Below are 17,326 nucleotides of genomic sequence, written 5' to 3'. Positions count from 1 at the left end.
GGGCAGGTGGGGCCCAGGCCCAGAGGGGAGGGTCGTTGGGGGGCAGGTGGGGCCCAGGCCCAGAGGGGAGGATCACTTGAATGTGGGTTCAGTGCCTAGTGCAATTCATTTGGGCCCCTCAGGCTCCTCTCTGTCACCGCTGGCGAGTCCAGGCGCGTGTGAGCCCCCTTGCCAGGACCCAGCGCCCCCCAACAGTCGCTCTGCAGCAGCGAGCGCCCGTGGCGCCAGCATAGCGCACCAGGACCAGCTCGGGGCCCAGCCGGGCGCGTCCTTCGGCCTGGCCCCGGTGCACTCAGCCGCCTCTCACCGTCCGGCTCTCACTGCTCCGCCGCGGCCAGCTCGGTTTCACTGCACGAGACGCAGCAGGGTCCCCGGGTGCGTGGGCACAGCCTGGGCGCCAGCTGCCAGCTGCGGGGGGTGCAGAGCCAGGCAGGGCCCGGCGAGCTGGGGCCGGGGCGATCACTCCGGCCAGCCAGGGCGTGCGCTGCCTGCCTGTAGCCCTGACGTGGCCCGTCCGCTCGGGTCTGTTCACCGCTGAGCGCTGGCGGGGCGGCGAGCGCCTGGCTCCCAGGCATGTGCTGCGTCCTCCATGCTGCCGGGGCGGGACTGTGGCCTCTGAACCATCTGTGGGGCTGCGGGAGGCCAGGCTGGGGTGGGGCTGGGTGCGTCTGATGCTGGGGGGGCGCAATGGACAGGCCCAGAGGCGAGTGCAGCCTGTAACCGGCCCGCCTGAGCCAGGCACGTGAGCGGCGAGTTCATTCCCGCAGCCCCGAGTCCCTGCCAGGCTGCGACCAGGGCTCACGCCGCAGTGCAGCAGCAGTGAGGGCGCGGTGCTTTCCTGGCCCTGCCAGCCCCCCTCAGCCCTGGCAGTCCCGTCCCAGCAGGGTGAGCTCCCTTCCCCAGCCGCTTGCTGCCCGGCGAGGGGGCCTGCGGGCATGCAGCGGCTATAAATGCTGGCTGACCCCCTCTATTGCCGCCCGGGCTCTAGTCTCTGCCTAGGGGCTCCGTGCCCAGCGTCCCAGCTCGAACATCACCCGGGCTGGGGTCACGGAGGCAGCAGAGGCTGCTTTAGCCGTTGCACAAACCCTGCAGCTAAGACAGGGCCTGCCTCGCTGTGTAGGGCCGGGGGAGAGGGGCCCCCAACACTGTGCCGCCGCCTGATGGCCAGGCAGGGGTGTGCACAAGGGGCCGGGCCCCCAATAAGCAGCGGGGGGCATAGAGCTCCTGGGCCCCAGTGATGACGGTGCATACTCCGCTGGCCCCCGGGTGGGCATAGAACATGCCCCTCCAAAAGGCTGGGATTTAAATTCTGACACACGCCCTGTGTCCAGCCGCACCCCCCCGGGAGGCAGGGATCGTCCCCTTTGTGCAGCTGAAACTGCAGGCGGGGCGCCAGCCTGAGTGTGTGAGACCCAGGGGACAGGCGCCCACCGGCCTGTGCAACCAGCCATGCCTCCTGCCGACCCAGGGAGGCCCTGCCTGGTGCCGGCGGCTTTCCCGCACCCTGGGGAGGTGTGGGTGAGTGCCTGAGCCCATGGTGCGCTGGGCTGACAGGGCCCCCGGCCCCCCAGCTGCGAAGGAGGGCGGTCGTTGTGCAGGAGGGGGGGGCTCTCTGGGGATGGTGCGAGCAAGGCTGCGCTGGGAACCGGTTAGCACTTGGCACAAGGGTCTTTCTTCCTGTGCACGTGAACCCATCAGAAGCAGTGCCAGCGAAGGGTGTACCAGGGGCCGGCCTGCGCCCAGCGCCCAGCGCCCTGCTCCTGCTACGCCTCGGGGCTGCCTGGGCTTGGCTGTGCCCGTCCCCTGCAACACTCCCAAGGCTCCTGCTCTGGGCTCCACCCCTGGGGGCTGGGCATGAGAGAGACCCAGGTGCTGTTACTTCCCTCGCTCTCACCTGGGCTGGGGCCGGCCGCAGCCCTTGGCCCTAGCAGCTCCCAGGGCTCAGTGGGGCTGGGAGCAGGAAGGTGATACCAAGGAAGTTCACAGGGATCCCCTTTCCCTAGGCAGCAATACCAGGGATCTCGTCCCCCTACAGCGCCCTAGGGAGGCTCCCTGCTTCCTCAGCAGCAAGTCTTCAGGGCCGGCTTCAGCAGGCAGGTGCGCGAGGCTTTGGGGCAGCCTGGGGCCATGGCGGGTCTCAAGAGCCAGCCAGGCAAGCACAGCTCCCCGAGCACCCAGGGCAGCCCCATTCCCCTGGTGCAGGAGGGACTGTGGGGAGGCAGGACCCCGCTCTGCATGCCCAGTGCACCGGGTGCTAGTGAGGGAGGGCTTGCTCAGTGACGTTAGCTAGCTGAGCTGTGGTCCCGGGCTCCTGCCCGCCCTGCTACCATTAGGGCCCCGTTCCAGCCGGGGGCTGGCGGCTGTAACCAGTGTAACCCGCAGGCCTGCTTTTGGGCCTGGGCATCTCTGTCTTTCTCGTACCTTCCCACTCCCTGCGTGGCAATGGGAACTGTCCTCGCCAACGCATGGGCCCGGTGACGCATCTGACCCTCTGCCTGCCTCGGACAGGACGGGGGAATTAGGCGGCACGCGGCAGCCCCCATGGGCCTCGTCAGGGGAAGGCCCCGGACCCGACTTGCCAGCGAGCGCCGGTGTCACTGGAAGGCCCAGGTGAGCAGAGCACGCAGGTGGTGTGCAGCAAACTAGCGGCCTGCAGTCGGAGAGACGTGGTCCCTGCAGGCTGCTGGTCCCCGGGGACGCAGGGTCTCTCTCCACGGCAGGGCGGTGACTGCAGCCTGCGCAAACACCACGTGAGCGCCGATCAACGGAGCCCATCTGCCTGAGTAACGCGCAAGGAAGCCAGTGCCGCACGGGCAGCGGCATGGGCCCCCCGGACCCTGGGTGAGTGCCAGTCCTCACCACTCCCTGTGCTGAACTGGCGTCCCTGCGCCTGTTGCTCAAGCTGACCCTTGCTCGGGCTGGCGACGTGCGGCCGTCACTCCGCCTGGCTGCGGGGCAGACAGACCCCGTGTGAATAGGCCGGAGGCCCGCTGGCGTGCAGGGACGCTAGGCTGGTGGTGGGCACCAGCACCGCTCAGGCGGGGGAGGCTTTGGACGGCAGGGACACCAGCGTTCTGCCTTTGGGGGATCCAAAGGCTCCCGTGTCCCCTGGCTCTCCCTCTCTTCGGCTTCCTCCTCTGCTCAGCCCTTCGGAGCTTGCTTAGAGACTGCAGAGCGAGTAGCGCCCCGTGAGCTCACTGGCCCTGGGTCCCAGCCAGCACAGGGGCTGGGCTTTCCTCAGCTGTCGCTGTCTGTGAAGGGACCTTCGCCCACAGCTGCACTTTGGTGCTCCAGGGACATGGGGGAAGCCAGCTTGCTGCCCACGCTCCAGGGCGCTGAATTTCTGGGCCAAGGGCTCCACGGCAGAGACCCTCCTGCAGGTACTGAGCGGGCGGATAAAGGGCTCCTGCTTGGGCCAGGTAAAGGGGCCGAGTTGCAGCAGCCGGTGGAAAGCGAGGGGGACAGGGCAGAAAGGTGTCCGAAATGTACCAGAGCGTGGGCTGGCACTGCCAGGCCCCGGCACGTGGCTGGTACGGAGCGAGCACCAGGTACACCAGAATCCTGCCCGATCTCCGGGGGCTCTGCCGCGCTGCATGGACGCCAAGGGAGTGGGGGGCATATTGGGGCGTCAGCCAGGCCCCGCCCAGCCTGACTCCTCCTTGCTTGTACTGCCCAGGAGGAAACCTGCGAGTGACAGCTGTTGCCTTGCTGAATGTTGTGTGCGCGCCAGCCTGCGGGTTTGTCTCTGCAGGGGAGCCCCCGCCCATGGGATCCTGCGGCTCGTTTCTAGCAGGCGCTGAAGCAGGGCACCCACGTCAGCGTCTGGGACTCAGGCCCGGGATGTGGCCCCCGGGACACCAGATTGTCTGGACTTTGCTCTCCGGCGCGGCCAAGAAAGCAGCCCAGCCTGGAATGGAGCCGTCAGGCAGCTGGTCTCTGTGCCACAAGCAAGACTCCGGCTGGCGCGTCCCATCAGAAGCCGGCTCAGCCCGGAGCGTGGCTCAGCCCGGCTCCTTTCCCAGGGGGCCACACTGCTTTGGGCTGCCTGTGGGCCGCGGGGGTCGGGCTGGGCTCCTGGGAGCCGGGAGGGGCAGTGAACCGGGGACCCACCTGCTCTCCGCTTCCAGCGAGTGGCTTTGCTGGGAGGTGGGAGCGTGGCTCCAGAGGCTCTGCGCCAGCGGTGCCAGTGTATTTAGGGCTGACTCTTCTTCCTGTCCAGCCGGTTCCCTCCCGGCCCAGCCCTGCCCTGCGCTCATGGACCTGTGGCGTGTTCCCGCCAGCCGAGAGAAGGGATGGTATTTAGCGCTCATGGCCCCAAACGTCAAGGGCCCCAAGTATGCTTGGCTCGACCCCTCCAGGCTGTATTGTCACTGGCAGGTACCCACCCTCCCCGCTAAGGGGGCTTCACGTGGCAAGGAGGCTAGCTGCAGGGATTCTGGGACCACGGGTGTTCGTAGTGTGTAGCAGGGAGGAAATGGGTTAAACGGCCCCACCTGTGTCCCCGGTGAAAGCCCAGCAAGGCACTAGCTAGCCATGCCCCAGCTGGCCAGCGTGGCCGGCGAAGGACCAGGCCTGCTGTATCTCCAGCTCCTGCCAGGCGCCCCAGCGTGGCCAGGTCTCTGATCCCGCCCGCAGCGCTGATCTGGTGGGTCAGGACAGGAGGAGAGCCCTGGGCCTGGGGACTGGGCTGCAGCCTCGGCCAGCGGGGAAGAGAAAGCAAGGTCTCCCTGCGTTGCTGCTCCTGCCCCAGGGGCGTGTCGCTGGGCGGGCACCTGCTGGCTCTGTCTGGCTCGCTGAGCCCTGGGCAGGGGGAGACGGGCAGCCCGGTTCCCGCTGACTGGTGCAGGAAGGGACGCTGGCTGCCTAGAGCCAGCACGAGCAGCCACACGCTGCCTAAGGTGCCGCCGCGGGTGCCCCCGCTCAGGGCCAGTGTGCCATGCCCAGCCACCAAGGGGCGAGGTACCCTCTGCTCAGGGAGTGCACTGGTAGCGCTACGCCAGGGCGGGCGGGCGGGTGGCGCCCCCAGCAGCTCTGCTGTCTCCCCAGGGCCTGCGGGACTGTGCTGCGGATCTGCTCCAGCCCTTCTGTGCCGATGCCATCGACCTCGTGGCTGGAATTGATGCCATGGGCTTCATCCTAGGTAACCCGCCCCGGGAGCTAGGGTCCGGTCACCACCTGGCCTCCCGCGAACAAAGGGTTAACTTGGCTCTCCTTGCTGGGGTACTCGGGGAGGGATCCCCCCGGGGCAGTCTGGGGCGATCGCCCAGGTAGGGCCTTTCCTCTGTGCTCGCTTGTGACCCCTTGCTCCCCCCCCCGGGTTCTGCCCTCTGGTGCCCGCCCCCCCTCTTCCCAGGCCCTGGTGCCCTGTGGGCACTCACGCCCCCGCTTGCCCTTCTCCCCAGGCGCGGCCATGGCGAGCACCCTGCGGAAAGGCTTCCTGGCCATCCGCAAAGCGGGGCATCTCTGCGTGGAGACCTGCACGCAGCGCTACACCGACTACTCTACCCACCAGAAGCTGATGGAGATGCGGACAGACGCCATCCAGCCAGGTGAGAGGTGCCGCTGCCGCCCACCTCTGTCCTGCGTGGGACCTTCCCCGTCCCGCCCCCCAGCATGGGCCTGGCACCCCACCTACATCCTGCCTGCTCCAGCTGCCCACTCGGCAGCGGGGCGCCCAGGGAGCAGCCAAGCGCCACCCTGGGGTCCAGTGGAGACGGTTAACGCCACGCGGGCCGGGTGACGCAGTGCCAGGCGGAGGGAGGGCGCTGCCCCAGGCGGGTGGTAACGGGCATCCAGGGGAGAGCAGCGGGAGGGGGCTGTGGGGAGAAGCCCCCCTAACCGAGCCTTGCACCCCAGGGCGGCGTGTCTTACTGGTGGATCAGTGGATTGAAACCGGGGGGACCATGCGCGCGGCCATCCAGCTGGTGGAGCAGCAGGGGGGAGTGATTGCAGGTAGGCTGCAGCGTGACGGGCGCGGGGGGAACTGGCCAAAGGGCTGCGCGCTCCCTGTGTGTCTGGGCTGAGCGCCGCGCTGCCCCCGGGCTCCCCAGGCCTGGCGGGGCACAGGACAGGATTTGCCGGACGGGAGCCGGCCTGTCCCCAGCCAGGGTCCGCGCCAGAGGTGCCTGAGGAAGGTGAAAGCCCCCACAATGCACCTGGCGACCCGGCAGCGTTGGGACCAGGGTGCGGGCACAGCTGGTTCGGTACTGCTGGGTGCGGGCTGCTGCCCGGCCCGGGGAGGGTGGAAGCAGCTGTGCAGGCAGCAATGCAGCCACCCCTCCGTGCCCCTCCCTCGGGCAGTGCCTAGCAATGCCAGCAGCGAGCCCTGAGCCGCCCCGCTTTGCTCTGCGTCTCGCAGGCGTCGCTGCCATCTGCATTGAGGACAGCGAGGGCGGCAGGTGGATCCAGGAGCGTTACAAGTGTTCGCAGTGCGTCCCCCGGCACCTGATGCCCCAGTTCAACAGCCACCAGCTGCAGTCCTTCCAGGCCTTTGGGGCCACCCCTGACCAGCCTAGCGGGCTGCCCTGCCCTGCCCCCGAGCCGCATGCCAAGGCCCCGCTGCACGGCCCGTGAGGTGTGCCCGCTGCCAGAGGGACGTCTTCCCCTCCGCACCCCAGGCCAATGCAGTCGAGCCGTGTAACCCTCAGTGAGCAGCGCTGCCCTAGGACCCTCCAGCATAGCTGCATGACCCGTGCAGGTCCAGCGCCCAGACACAAGCGGCCCCCCCAGGGAGCAGCTTCACCCCTTGCTGCCATGTACCAAACCCACCCCCCTGCACCGCTTTGGGGCTGCCGGGGACAGCGTGCTGAATGCCTGCCCCATCTCTGCCCCGGCTCAGCTCCCTGCCGGCGGCGTCCCAGCGCCCGTCTGACGTCAGGCCCACTCCTCTGCCGTGCCTGCTCCTTCCTCTGGCCATGTGCCCTCAGCTGCTGCCCTGGCCCTGGAGCGCAGGCTGCGGGCACCCAGCTGTGCAGCTGGCGTGCTGGGGGAGTGGGGCTGCAGCCCCACGCTGCTGCCTCCTTGTTCTGATGCCCCCCAGACCAGGCGAGGCTCCGGACCCTCCCTGGCGGCTCCCACCCTGCTGAGGCAGCACAGAACGCCCCCAGGAAATCCGGCCAGCCCTGCTGGCACCCACCCGGCCCCTCACTCACTGGGCATCTTCCTTTTTTAAAAAAGCTTAGAAATCAGGCTTTATTACCTAGAGTCAGAGCCCGGAGACCTCTCCTCTTGCTAATTACACACTGATTTGCATAGTTAACGAGCTTGTGTGCCTCTTCCCTCTCCTGGCAGGCAGCAGGGTCTGGGGGGGTGGGAGTACGGCAACTCCCAGACTGCAGCTCTGGCTGCTTCATGGCTCTTGTTCCAGGGGCCGGGCGGGGCACAGCCTGGCTCCACCGCTGGCAGGAGACTCAGCGCCACACCTCCTGGCAGCATGAATGCCACAGGAGCGAACCCAGGGCAGCACCCGGCCCAGCCAGCACCAGCCCCACGGCCAGTGGGGGCAGGGCCGGAGCACGCAGGGGTTCCTGTCCCAGGCAGGCGGGGTCACGGCTGGGCACAGGACGGCTGCATCCATCACCCCAGGCGGGTCAGGGCCAGAAGCGGGGAAGGCTGCTCCTCCAAACGCCCACTGCAGCGTATGCTTCATCCCAGCGCCAGCCCAAGCCACTGGCCCTAGCCCCCCCGGACCAGCCCGAGGAGCCAGAGACAGTGCCTGGTTCCCACCCCAGGCCGCCCTGCAGCAGGGCGCAGAGGGACGGAGCATGGGAATGAACAGTTTGGGTGCGGCATGGTGAGAGGTGGAGACAGGGAGCTGAGCCTGGAGGGAGGGCTCTCCGCTGAGCCAGCACCGGCCCCCCCGGCAGAAGTCTGGGATCTCCCCGGCAGAAGTGGCAGCAAGTCTTTGGTAGCGCAGAGAGCTCAGTGCACAGAGCGGGGCAGGGCTGCGTCCCCTCTCGGCACCGCCCCCCTCAGTGGCAGCACTTGGATTTCCTCCTCTGGGCCGTCAGGTACAGGTCGCTGTGGTTGCTGTTGATGCCTAGGAAACGCAGCACAGGTGGTATCCCAGGAGGTGCAGTGCACACCCCTGCCCCGGCCCCTCTGTGCACACGGAGCCCTGCACCCTGGGCTGCCGGCACCAGCCTGCCAGGGCCGGGCGTGCCAAAGCGCTGTTCCCAGCCCACCCACGCCCTGGGGCTCCCGCGCGAAGCAGGCTGCGGGTCTCGGTTCACCGGCCCTTTCTGCAGCTCAGCAGAGAGGCCAGGGCTGCGCTCTGCCCCAGGCGTGCTGGGGACAGTGGGGTGCGGAGGTCGGCCCCGCCCCTGCTCTGGAGTCCCACAGTGGAGCCAGCCCAGAGCTGGATCCCGCTCCCCGGGGGCTCAGAGCGAAGCACGTTCCTGGCCCCAGGCGTGGGTGGCGCGGCTGCGGGCTAGATACTCACGCACGACGTCCCCAATCTTCCGGGCGCTGCTCTTCTCCAGCTCGGCCAGCACGCTGCTCTCGAAGCTCAGGGAGGCCACGCGGAAGAAAAACTCCCTCACGTTCTCCCCTGCCCAGAGAGACGACAGTGATGCCTCTCTCCCGGCCTGCCCTGGGCGCCGAGCCCCGGGGACGTGCCAGGGGCCGGAGCCATGCCCTGGGGTGCCCCTGTTCCAGCGGTGGGGCATGCCTGGGGCAGAGGTGGGCTGAGGTGAGCCCTGGGGGCAGAAATGCAGAGCGGGGGGGCACGGGGTGGGCGGACTCCACAGTGATGCCAGCTGGGGGTCTTGGGCTTCAGCCTGCCGGGGCACCAGGCCTCCACTCTAGGGGGCCCAGAAAGGCAGCAGCCAGGGCGCCTCTGCCCCCCCCCATCACAGCCCGCCCCGGGGGAGCAGGGGAGGCGCTCACCGGTGAGGGAAGAGACAGCCCAGTACTCCGCCTGCATCTCCTTGGCAAGCCTGATGGCGTCTCTCTCGACGAGGCGGTACTGCGCGGGCGGCTGCAGGGGGAAACAGGAGGTCACCGCGGGGGCCCTGGGACCGGCCCCATGGCAGGGGCCCTTGGGATGCCGGGGGAAGAGCCTGCCGGACCCAGGGGCACCCCAGGACAACGGGGGGCCCAGGCTCTCGCCAGCAAGCAGCGCGCCAGGCTAAGCCGTTCGGCTGGGGGGTGGGACCCACACTCACACTCAGGTCTTTCTTGGACCCCACCAGAAAGAGGATCACGTTGGAGGGGTCGTTCTCCTTCAGGGCGTCAGCCAGCCACTGCCTGCCGGGTGAGAGAGACCATGAGAGAGACCGGGGGGCCCTGGGCTGTGCGACGTCCCCAGAGCCAGGCAGCAGCCCGCTCAGCCCAAGGGATGGCAGCAAACAGCCCCCAGCCCTGCCCCCTGCCCCCGTTCCCGCACCTTGACTCTGCCGCCTGGCCCCCTTCAGCCTCTAATCCCCCCACAGGCCCAGCCCCCGGTGCCTCCCCCATGCAGGACTCTGGAAATTTCCCCGTGTTAAAAACACCTGCCCCAGGCTCTGCTGGCTGACACCCTCCCGCCCCTCCGCCCTGACCCCCCTTGGCAACCCTCTCCTCCCTACCCCACTCATCGACCCCTCAGCAGCCCTTGCCCCCTTAGCCCTCCACCCCGCTCACTGTCGCCACCCTTCCCCCCCACGCGGCCATGCCCGCTCCCTGCAAGACCAATCCCTTGGCGGTTACCGCACCTGGTGTGAGCCAGAGACGCCACGTCGTTCACGTCGAACACGATCACGATGGCTGGGGAGAGAGCGAGACGAGGTGAGAGACGGGGCGTGCGGGCGAAGCCGACGCCGGGATGACGGGGACCCCGCAAACGCTGTGTTTGTTATTGAGGGCACCAGGCTGGGCATGCCAGCTTAGCGTAGGGCCGATGGTTAGCACGGGCCCGCATGGCCCAGCTCGTTCTGGGGGAGCTGCGAGTTTGTTATGGTCGGGTTGCTGGGAGGATTGTGAGTTTGTTATTGTAGGGTTGCTGGGAGGGCTGGGAGTTTGTTACGGTCGGGTTGTGAGTTTGTTATTGTAGGGCTACTGGGAGGGTTGTTGTGGTCGGGTTGTTGGAGGGTTGCTGGTAGAATTGTCAGTTTGTGATGGTGGGTTGCTGGTTGCTGGAGGGCTGCTGGGAGGATTGTTATGGTAGGGTTGCAGTAGAATTGTCAGGTTGTGATGGTGGGTTGCTGGAGGGTTGTTGTGGTCGGGTTGCTGGAGGGTTGTTGTGGTCGGGTTGTTGGAGGGTTGTGATGGGAGGGTTGCTGGTAGAATTGTCAGTTTGTGATGGTGGGTTGCTGGCGGGTTGTTGTGATGGAGGGTTGCTGGCGGGCCTGTGCGTTTGTGTTTGCTGCAGCAGGCTGCTCGTTAGTACAAGCCCTTGGCTCTCAGGGCCCTGCACAGTCCTGGGCGCCGGCTCCTCACCTTGTGCCCCGCGGTAGTAGGTGGACGCGATGCACTTGAACCTCTCCTGGCCGGCCGTGTCCCACCTGGGAGAGAGGAGGGGCAGCTGGTTGGCCGAGGGGCGGGTAGCAGGAGGGCAGAGCAGGCTGGGGCAGGCCGGTACTCACAGCTGTAAGCTGAAGGGGACCCCGAGCACCTCGAAGCGCTCCATCTCGAAGTCCACCCCGATGGTCGCCTTGTAGTTCTTGTCGAACGTGTCTTTGCAGAACCTGTGGGGGAGACCCAGAGAGTGGAGCTGGGCGTCCAGCACACACAGCCCTCCTGCCACAAAGGGCCAGCCCCCCGGGGCTTCCTGCCGGGGATCCAGACACCCTCCGCTGAAATGCAGCCATCTCTTGGGTGGGACACAGTGACTGGTTAACAGCTGTTCAGCAATGAGACACCAGTTTGGGACAGGAAGTGAAGAAACACCAAGGCCCCCTTCTAGGGAAGATTTCTGGGAGCTGATGCCTAGCAGAAATGCCTCTAAGCCAGCGACAGGAGCCAGGGGGCAGTGGGGACAGCACCACGGGGCTGACCCGGGGGCAGGGGGGCGACGTCTGCAACAGTCTAGGCCAGCGAGTGACTCCCCTAGCCCCGGATGGCAGAGACTGCCTCTCCGAGGGGTCTGCGCAGTGGGGCTGGCCCTGATGGGGCCATGGCTGCTACTGTCCCAGAGATGATAAATGACACCTCCCCCCTCCCTTGACCTGCCCAGAGAGGGGCCTTTCCCCACACCCGGGCTCCTGGCAGTGTAGGCCCGACCCCCCCACCTACCGGTTGATTAAGCAGGTCTTGCCCACCGACAGGTCTCCCACCACGATGATCTTGGAGATCTTAAACCTGCTGAGGAGAGCCGGGCGCGTCAGCTGTTAGCTCCCGTCCCACGCAGGGCCTGTGCACCAGGCCGTGCCAGCCGCCCCCGCTTAGTCTGCTTGGGGCACAGGCCCAGCCGCCTCCGCCCCGAGTGGCTCCTGGGAGGGGTCTGCTGTCTCTCCCCAGTGTGCGCCAGTGACTCGCACGCCCTGCCCGGTTCCCAATGCCGGGCAATGATTAATCGCTGCAGCAGCTGTCCCTGTGGTCACCTCAGACACCCAGGCAGGCTCCTCCGTTTGCTCAGGAAGCTAATGAGTCCGACAATTAGCCTCCCACGGTGTTTGTCAAATGCAGCCGGCTGCGAAATCTGAGCCTCCCCTTCCCCCACGCACCCCATCCTGCTGCTTGCCTCAATGCACGCCGCCCCGTTGTTCCTCCCGCCCCCAACCCACCCCACCGCCCTAGCCCCTTTGACTTTACAGGGCCGGGCACCAGACCTGGCAGCTGCTCCCCACAGACTGTGCACTGCGAAGGAAGGCCAGAAGATGCAGGTGACCTGCAGACACAGGTGCTGGAGCGCTGCTGCCCCCCGCCTGGAAGTGGGTCGCTCACAGACAGGGTGTGCAGCGTGGCGCAGTGGCTCCTCGCACCCCCACTACACACACTGCTCCCATGCCCCTGCCAGCAGGTGGCCTCCCCAGGCGCCATACCCACGTGCCTGGAGCAAAGCAGGCTGGGCACTCTGCAAGGGGGCTTTCGGGAGACTGCGAGTCGGGACCGGGGCAGCAGTGCTGGGGGAGCGACCCCGTCATGGGGAGTCTGGGATTAGCACCGCAGTGCTGCAGAGCGGGAAGGGGCTTAGCCCTCAATCCCAGCCTGGGTGCAGGTTGCACTGACCACTCTGTGCTGGGGAGCCGTTGGCCGGCATCTCTCCAGAGCTGCCCACGGAGACCTCTAGACGCCTCAGGCAGCAAGTCCAAACTACACTGTCCGGCCAGCTGGTCGCGCTGCTCCGGGCCCACCCTCCCACGGGCTTGGTAACACGCCTTCCTGCTCCCTCCCCGCCACTGCTGTGCCAGGCTTAGACTCTGCTGCCCAGCTCGAGGGAGGCTCCCTCCGCCTCGCTGCTCTGGTTCACGCCAACCGTCTCATCTGCTCTGCTCTGGGAATCAGGCCCAGCTGCGCTGCTCGGGCGAGGAGGGAGGCGCTTTCCTGAGGCACTAGGCGTCTCAGTCCAATGCAGGACCCCCCTCCTCTCCCCTCCGCACCACATTCCTGCAGTGTGACTAATCCGCAGCCATGTTCCAGCCCACAGGCCTCTTAGACGCTGCTCAGCCCCCCCCGCTCTCCACCGCTCCCGGGCCAAGCCAAAGCAGCCTGACTGGGCTCCATTCCATTCAGAGACCGCCCAGCAGCCGGGTGTCAAGCCAGGCTCAGTCCTGCTCTGGCTCCGGGCCCTCACGATGAGCTCCTGGAACCCGTGTCTCCCTGGTACCCCAGGTGCTGATGCCAGCCGGGAGGTTATTTCTGCCTTGCTGTTGCTCCCCTCACTCCTTCTTCCTCACTCTCCAAGGGCTGGTTTCCTTCCCCTTCGGAGGCCGGAGTTCCCTTGGGCGGGAGTTGAGCGCGACTTACCCCACCGTCCCCGTTCGCTGCTCCTGGCAGGCGCTGGTGACCTTGGGGTGAAAGCTGGTGCGAGAATGGAGGGCGGCCTCTCTTTGAAAGCACTGAAATGGGAGCAGAGGGACCTGAGCTGGCAGCGGGCTGGAAGTGGAAGCCAGGGAGCCGGCAGTGCCCACTAACGCCTCCCTCCGGCGGGAGCCCGCCAGGAATGGCCAGGAAAGCGGCAGCAATGCCCAGCACGGGAGGGGTGCGACAGAGAGACCAGAGCAGGCCGCAGCTCCCAGCGGAGGGAATGGCCAGCGGCAGGGACCACGCATGGCGCTCCGGCGTGCTCCGTTCCCAGCTGAGGGGGAGCAGTGGGGAGCTGGCAGAGGAAATGCCAGCCGGCGCATCCTCTCTGCAGCAACCGCGGCAGGCAAAGTGAGCACGAGGACAAGCTGGGGAGAATCCCCCACCGCCCAACCAACCCCCCAGCTCCACCACTGTCCAGGTGCGGCCAGGCTGCGGGGCGCAGCAGAACTCAGAGCGCTTGGCTATGGCCCCAGCTCTGGCACTCATCTCCCCTGGAGCCCCAGTCGGGGATCCATCGCCCTCCCGTGGAGCCAGGGCAGGGCCCCTCCTTGAAGAACTGGCCTGCTTACCTGCGGCAGCTCTGCAATGATCCTGTCCCTCCTGATGGGTGCTAGCACGCTCATCATTTGGACCCGACCTGGCTGGGAAGGACCCAGGCACCCAAGCCCAGCCGGGGAGGTTTGGCAGAGGTTTCCGCCCTGCTTGCTGACTGCAGCTGTGAAGTCGCTCCTGCAGGAGGAGAGCACAGAGGGCGGCTGAGGGGAGCTGCTCTGCTTCTGTTCTGCGTCTGGCCCTGCTGAGCGGGCGTCCTGACCCTTCTACTGGCCCAGGGGAAGCAGAGCCAACACATTTGGGGCAGCCCACACTTTGCCCGACAGAAGCCCAGCCTAGTGGGTCAGATTGCAGCTGCCTTCCTATTTCCTGCAGAGGAGTGAGCGAGGGAGAGCAGCGTGGAGCAGGGCACACTGGGACCTGGAAACTCGGAGCGCTGCATCTGCCTCCGAAAGCTGAGGGTCCAATTCCAGGGGTTGCGTGTAGTCTCCAGCGGCCAAGAAGACAGGGAAGCCCTGGCTCTGGGCAGCAGTTCTGAGCGCCCCAGGGCTTTCTTTGCTATTCAGTGTGGAGCAGCATCTCTCAAATGCAGCCACCAGGGGAGTCTCCTGCGGCCCCCACAACCTCCTGAGCACAGATGGGGGAGGGGGCAAAGCAGCAGCCCCTCCCTGCAGCATCTAGGGGCTCCGGGGGCAGGCTTCAGCCTCCCGCTACTGAATCAGCCGGAGGCTCCAGCCCCCCTTCCCCACATCAGCCACAGGACTCCGGGGGTGGGCTTCCTCCCTTCAGCTATGGGGCTCTAGCAGGGGGCTCCATACTTCAGCCCCCCTGCCCACAGCTTCAGCAGGGCTGGCCTTACTGGGCACCGTGGTCAGGAGGCAAGGAGTGGGGTGAGCCTGGGCTGCGAGGCCATGGAAGGGAGCTCGGGGCAACGGGGGGAAAGCAGTGGGGCCCCGGGGGTGTTGGGGTGCCTGGGATGGCGGGGGGCTGGAGGAGGCAGCAGGGGTCAGGGGATCCGTGGGAGAGGCAGTGGGAGCCAGGAGCACCAACCTACAGCTGTACATTATTTTTATCATTGAGTCTGCAAAAAAAAACCCTACATAAATAAATGCCGGTGATTTGGCCGCGTCTATGTGCACAATTATTTGTGTTTCCTAACGTTCATTAAGTCTTTTAGGAGAATTTGTCAGAGCGGCTGCACTCTGAGGTCACCCAAAAATGTGTTGTGAGAGCCCCTGCCCGAGAGCCCCCCGGCGTGTCCGGGGCCCACTGTGCGGCACCAGCCAGGCCCAGCCACTTGGGGACAGGCTGTGGAGAGATCCAGTAGTGGGGAAGAAAGCACCGGACCCAGCATGGCCGGAGATAGCTGCACTCCCAGGGGGTTTTTCTCTTTATCAGAACCTCGGATGGGCAGCCTCCAACTCTCTGGCTGAAGAAAACCTTTCCCGGGGGTCCTGGCTGAACCGAGGAGCCATGGACAGACAGATGGGAAAGACCGACCAACGCCTGCCCATATGTACAGGGACAGCCCAGACAGAGCGTCAGCCAGCCACGTAGCCTCTGTGAGGACACTGCCGTCCGTCCCGTGCCTCTGCTACCGCAGGGCCTTTCCTAGCACTCCCAAGGCTACATCTGAGCTTTGCGGATGGCCCCAGCCGCCGGCTCTGCCTGATCTGCAGCTTTCCAGAGCTACGTGCAGTACAGAGAAGGATTGCAAGGCCATTTCCCCGCCTTGGCAAGCAGGTCTCCTAGTCTGGGCTCTGCGGCTCCCTGCCGGGGTCGCCAGGCCAGCAGTGCGGGTCACTGACCACGTGGCTTGCTGGACAGCACCCAAGGCAGAGCTCTCCTGCTGCTGCATCCTGGGAGTTTGCTCTCCCCGCCGGCGCTCCGTGTCCGCTCTCGGGGCATGCCAAGCCCTCTTGCTGTCACTCCTCGCTAAGCCGTGCTGCTTGCAGAGACGCCAGGACCAATGGCTGGCTGTGGCCACCAACAAGCCATTGAGGGCTGCGATCACCACGGCTGCTTTGCGTGGTCCCTTTATTTCTCTTCCAGATACACGTTGACCGGCGGGCGCGGGAGAGGTGCAGCCGCGTACCTGGGCCTTCAGGCAGGGAAGCCCCACTAGCTCTCAGGGGCTGGCTGCCTGAGCAGGCCGCAGACCAGCTGTGGGGCTCCTGTGGGACTGGCACAGTTCTCAGGGCCATGCTGCCCTTTCCGGACCGTGCCAGGCCCTGGGCGCCGTTGGCACGACTCAGTGCGACCTGGGCAAGGCCTGCCACCTCCGACCCCCTGGCCCTGTCCAGCCTACACTAGCAGGGGGTGGCAATGCGGGGAGGCGGCTGCAGAACACCCAGCTCGGGACTGCACGAACCTGGCCCGCAGGGCACGCGGCTTCTCAGCAACCCTACAATAACAACCCAGCTCGCGCGGGCACCCCGGGCTGCGTGTGGCAAGGGGGCAGGTTCCCCAAGGGGCCCGCGGAGTGGGACACAGCCCCCAGCCCCCCCCGCCCCGCCAGCAGCCCAGCCCCCCGACACTCACCCGCAGCGGCGGCACCGAGCTGGGCGGGGAGGAGGAGCGCGCGGTAACCCGATCCCCGGACATTCCAGGGGCCGCATTCCGAGCCCGGGCCACGTGCAACCCCGGGGTGAACGTGCCCCTCCCGCCCGAGGCAGGGACACCCCGGCCCCGATCCCCGCTCCCCGCGGGCCGGGAAGCCCCTGTCTGTCTGTCCTGTCTGTCTGTCCTGTCCCATCCCCGGCCCGGGATGCCGGCTCTCCCCGCCCCGGCTCCAGTGGCAGGTTTCTGGCTCTAGCTCGTCCCGGGCTCCCCCGGCCCCTCCTCACCTGCCGCATGGGGGGCTCCCCGGATCCGGCGGGGCTGGGGGCCCGGGCAGGGGCGGGAGGCGGCTGGGCTCCTGCAGACCCGACAGCTGCTCCTGGTTAATGACTCACAGGCTGAGGAAGCTCCGGCGGAGCCGGGGGCGGGGGCAGGGATAGAGGCCGGGTAACGGCCCCGGGAGGAGGGAGCAGGGGGGCTAGAGGCTGGGTCGGTGGAGTCACAAGTTGGACCAAGAGAGGAAGCGCCGGGGCGGGAGGGGAGAGCGTGGGGCGGGAGGGGAGAGCCCATCCCAGGCACCCAGCCCCGCAGCCAGTCCAGGGGCTGCAGACAGACACCCAGCCCGTTCATGGCTCCCAGCCTGGCTCTGGAATCGCCCAAGACCTGACCCAGCCGCCACGGAAGTCCTGTCTGAAGCCCTAGGGCAGAGTTTTCTGAAGGGCGAAGAGCCCAGCGCACTGGCGTGCTGGGCTCGCCAGCATCTGGCCACCCCTGTCGCCACAGAAGCTGCTGCATGCTGAGCTTTTTTGCAAATCCGGGCCCAGTTGTGTGCCGTCTTGAAGACCTGGCACCGTGGGTTTGAGCGGAGGGTAGCCCTTGTGCTGGCACTCTACGCAGGGGTGAATTTCACCCTTGCAGAGTTGAATTGTCACCCCCTGTGCCCATCAAGCTGCAGTCTGGGACAAGTCCTCACCTCTCTCCATCAGCCTCCATGGATCAAACAAAATGCCTCCCGCACTCCTTGTTTCCATCCTGTTATTCTTTGCAACTCACAGGATGCTGTTTGCACCTGCACCATGGCCCTAGGAAAGGGATGATCCTCTGAAGATCCTCTTTCCTGCTTTTCAGGCAGTAGCAGGGGTGAGGGGCTGCTGGGGTGGCATCGAGGCTTCCAAGAAATGGGTGAAATGATGGTAGCTGCTGTTCTTTGGTTTTGGTGCAAAATGCTGCAGTTGTAGAAGAACACAAACATCAGTGCTGTATTGGGCAG

At 66.5% G+C, this 17,326-nt stretch overlaps 2 protein-coding genes and 1 long non-coding RNA gene across 3 annotated transcripts; 2 read left to right on the top strand and 1 right to left on the bottom strand.

Moving 5' to 3' along the window:
• The first annotated feature begins 1,957 nt into the window (after positions 1–1,957).
• On the top strand, positions 1,958–2,814 carry LOC137164899 (uncharacterized). Its single transcript, XR_010923232.1, has 3 exons — positions 1,958–2,097; positions 2,509–2,610; positions 2,721–2,814. It is a non-coding gene; the product is annotated as an uncharacterized lncRNA (long non-coding RNA).
• Positions 2,815–3,298: 484 nt separating this feature from the next.
• LOC137164890 (uncharacterized) lies at positions 3,299–8,273 on the top strand. The gene is made up of 5 exons (XM_067565930.1): positions 3,299–4,377; positions 5,047–5,140; positions 5,403–5,549; positions 5,857–5,952; positions 6,359–8,273. The coding sequence occupies exons 1-5, from the start codon at positions 3,484–3,486 to the stop codon at positions 6,571–6,573; spliced, it is 1,446 nt and encodes a 481-aa protein (XP_067422031.1). The 5' UTR covers positions 3,299–3,483; the 3' UTR covers positions 6,574–8,273.
• On the bottom strand, positions 7,420–16,424 carry RAB34 (RAB34, member RAS oncogene family). Its single transcript, XM_067565934.1, has 11 exons — positions 16,344–16,424; positions 13,515–13,674; positions 12,886–12,977; positions 11,212–11,277; positions 10,563–10,664; positions 10,417–10,481; positions 9,693–9,744; positions 9,165–9,246; positions 8,887–8,977; positions 8,441–8,548; positions 7,420–8,038 (listed from the first exon to the last, which is right to left on the bottom strand). The coding sequence occupies exons 2-11, from the start codon at positions 13,569–13,571 to the stop codon at positions 7,971–7,973; spliced, it is 783 nt and encodes a 260-aa protein (XP_067422035.1). The 5' UTR covers positions 13,572–13,674; positions 16,344–16,424; the 3' UTR covers positions 7,420–7,970.
• Between the last annotated feature and the right edge of the window lie 902 nt (positions 16,425–17,326).

This window comes from Emydura macquarii, unplaced genomic scaffold (genome assembly GCF_026122565.2).
Source record: "Emydura macquarii macquarii isolate MOO-44397 ecotype Brisbane River unplaced genomic scaffold, CSIRO-AGI_Emac_v2 contig_2699, whole genome shotgun sequence".
Lineage (NCBI taxonomy): Eukaryota > Metazoa > Chordata > Testudines > Chelidae > Emydura > Emydura macquarii.
The sequence above is the reverse complement of the archived record's forward strand: the minus strand, read 5'-3'. Positions and strand labels throughout refer to the sequence as shown.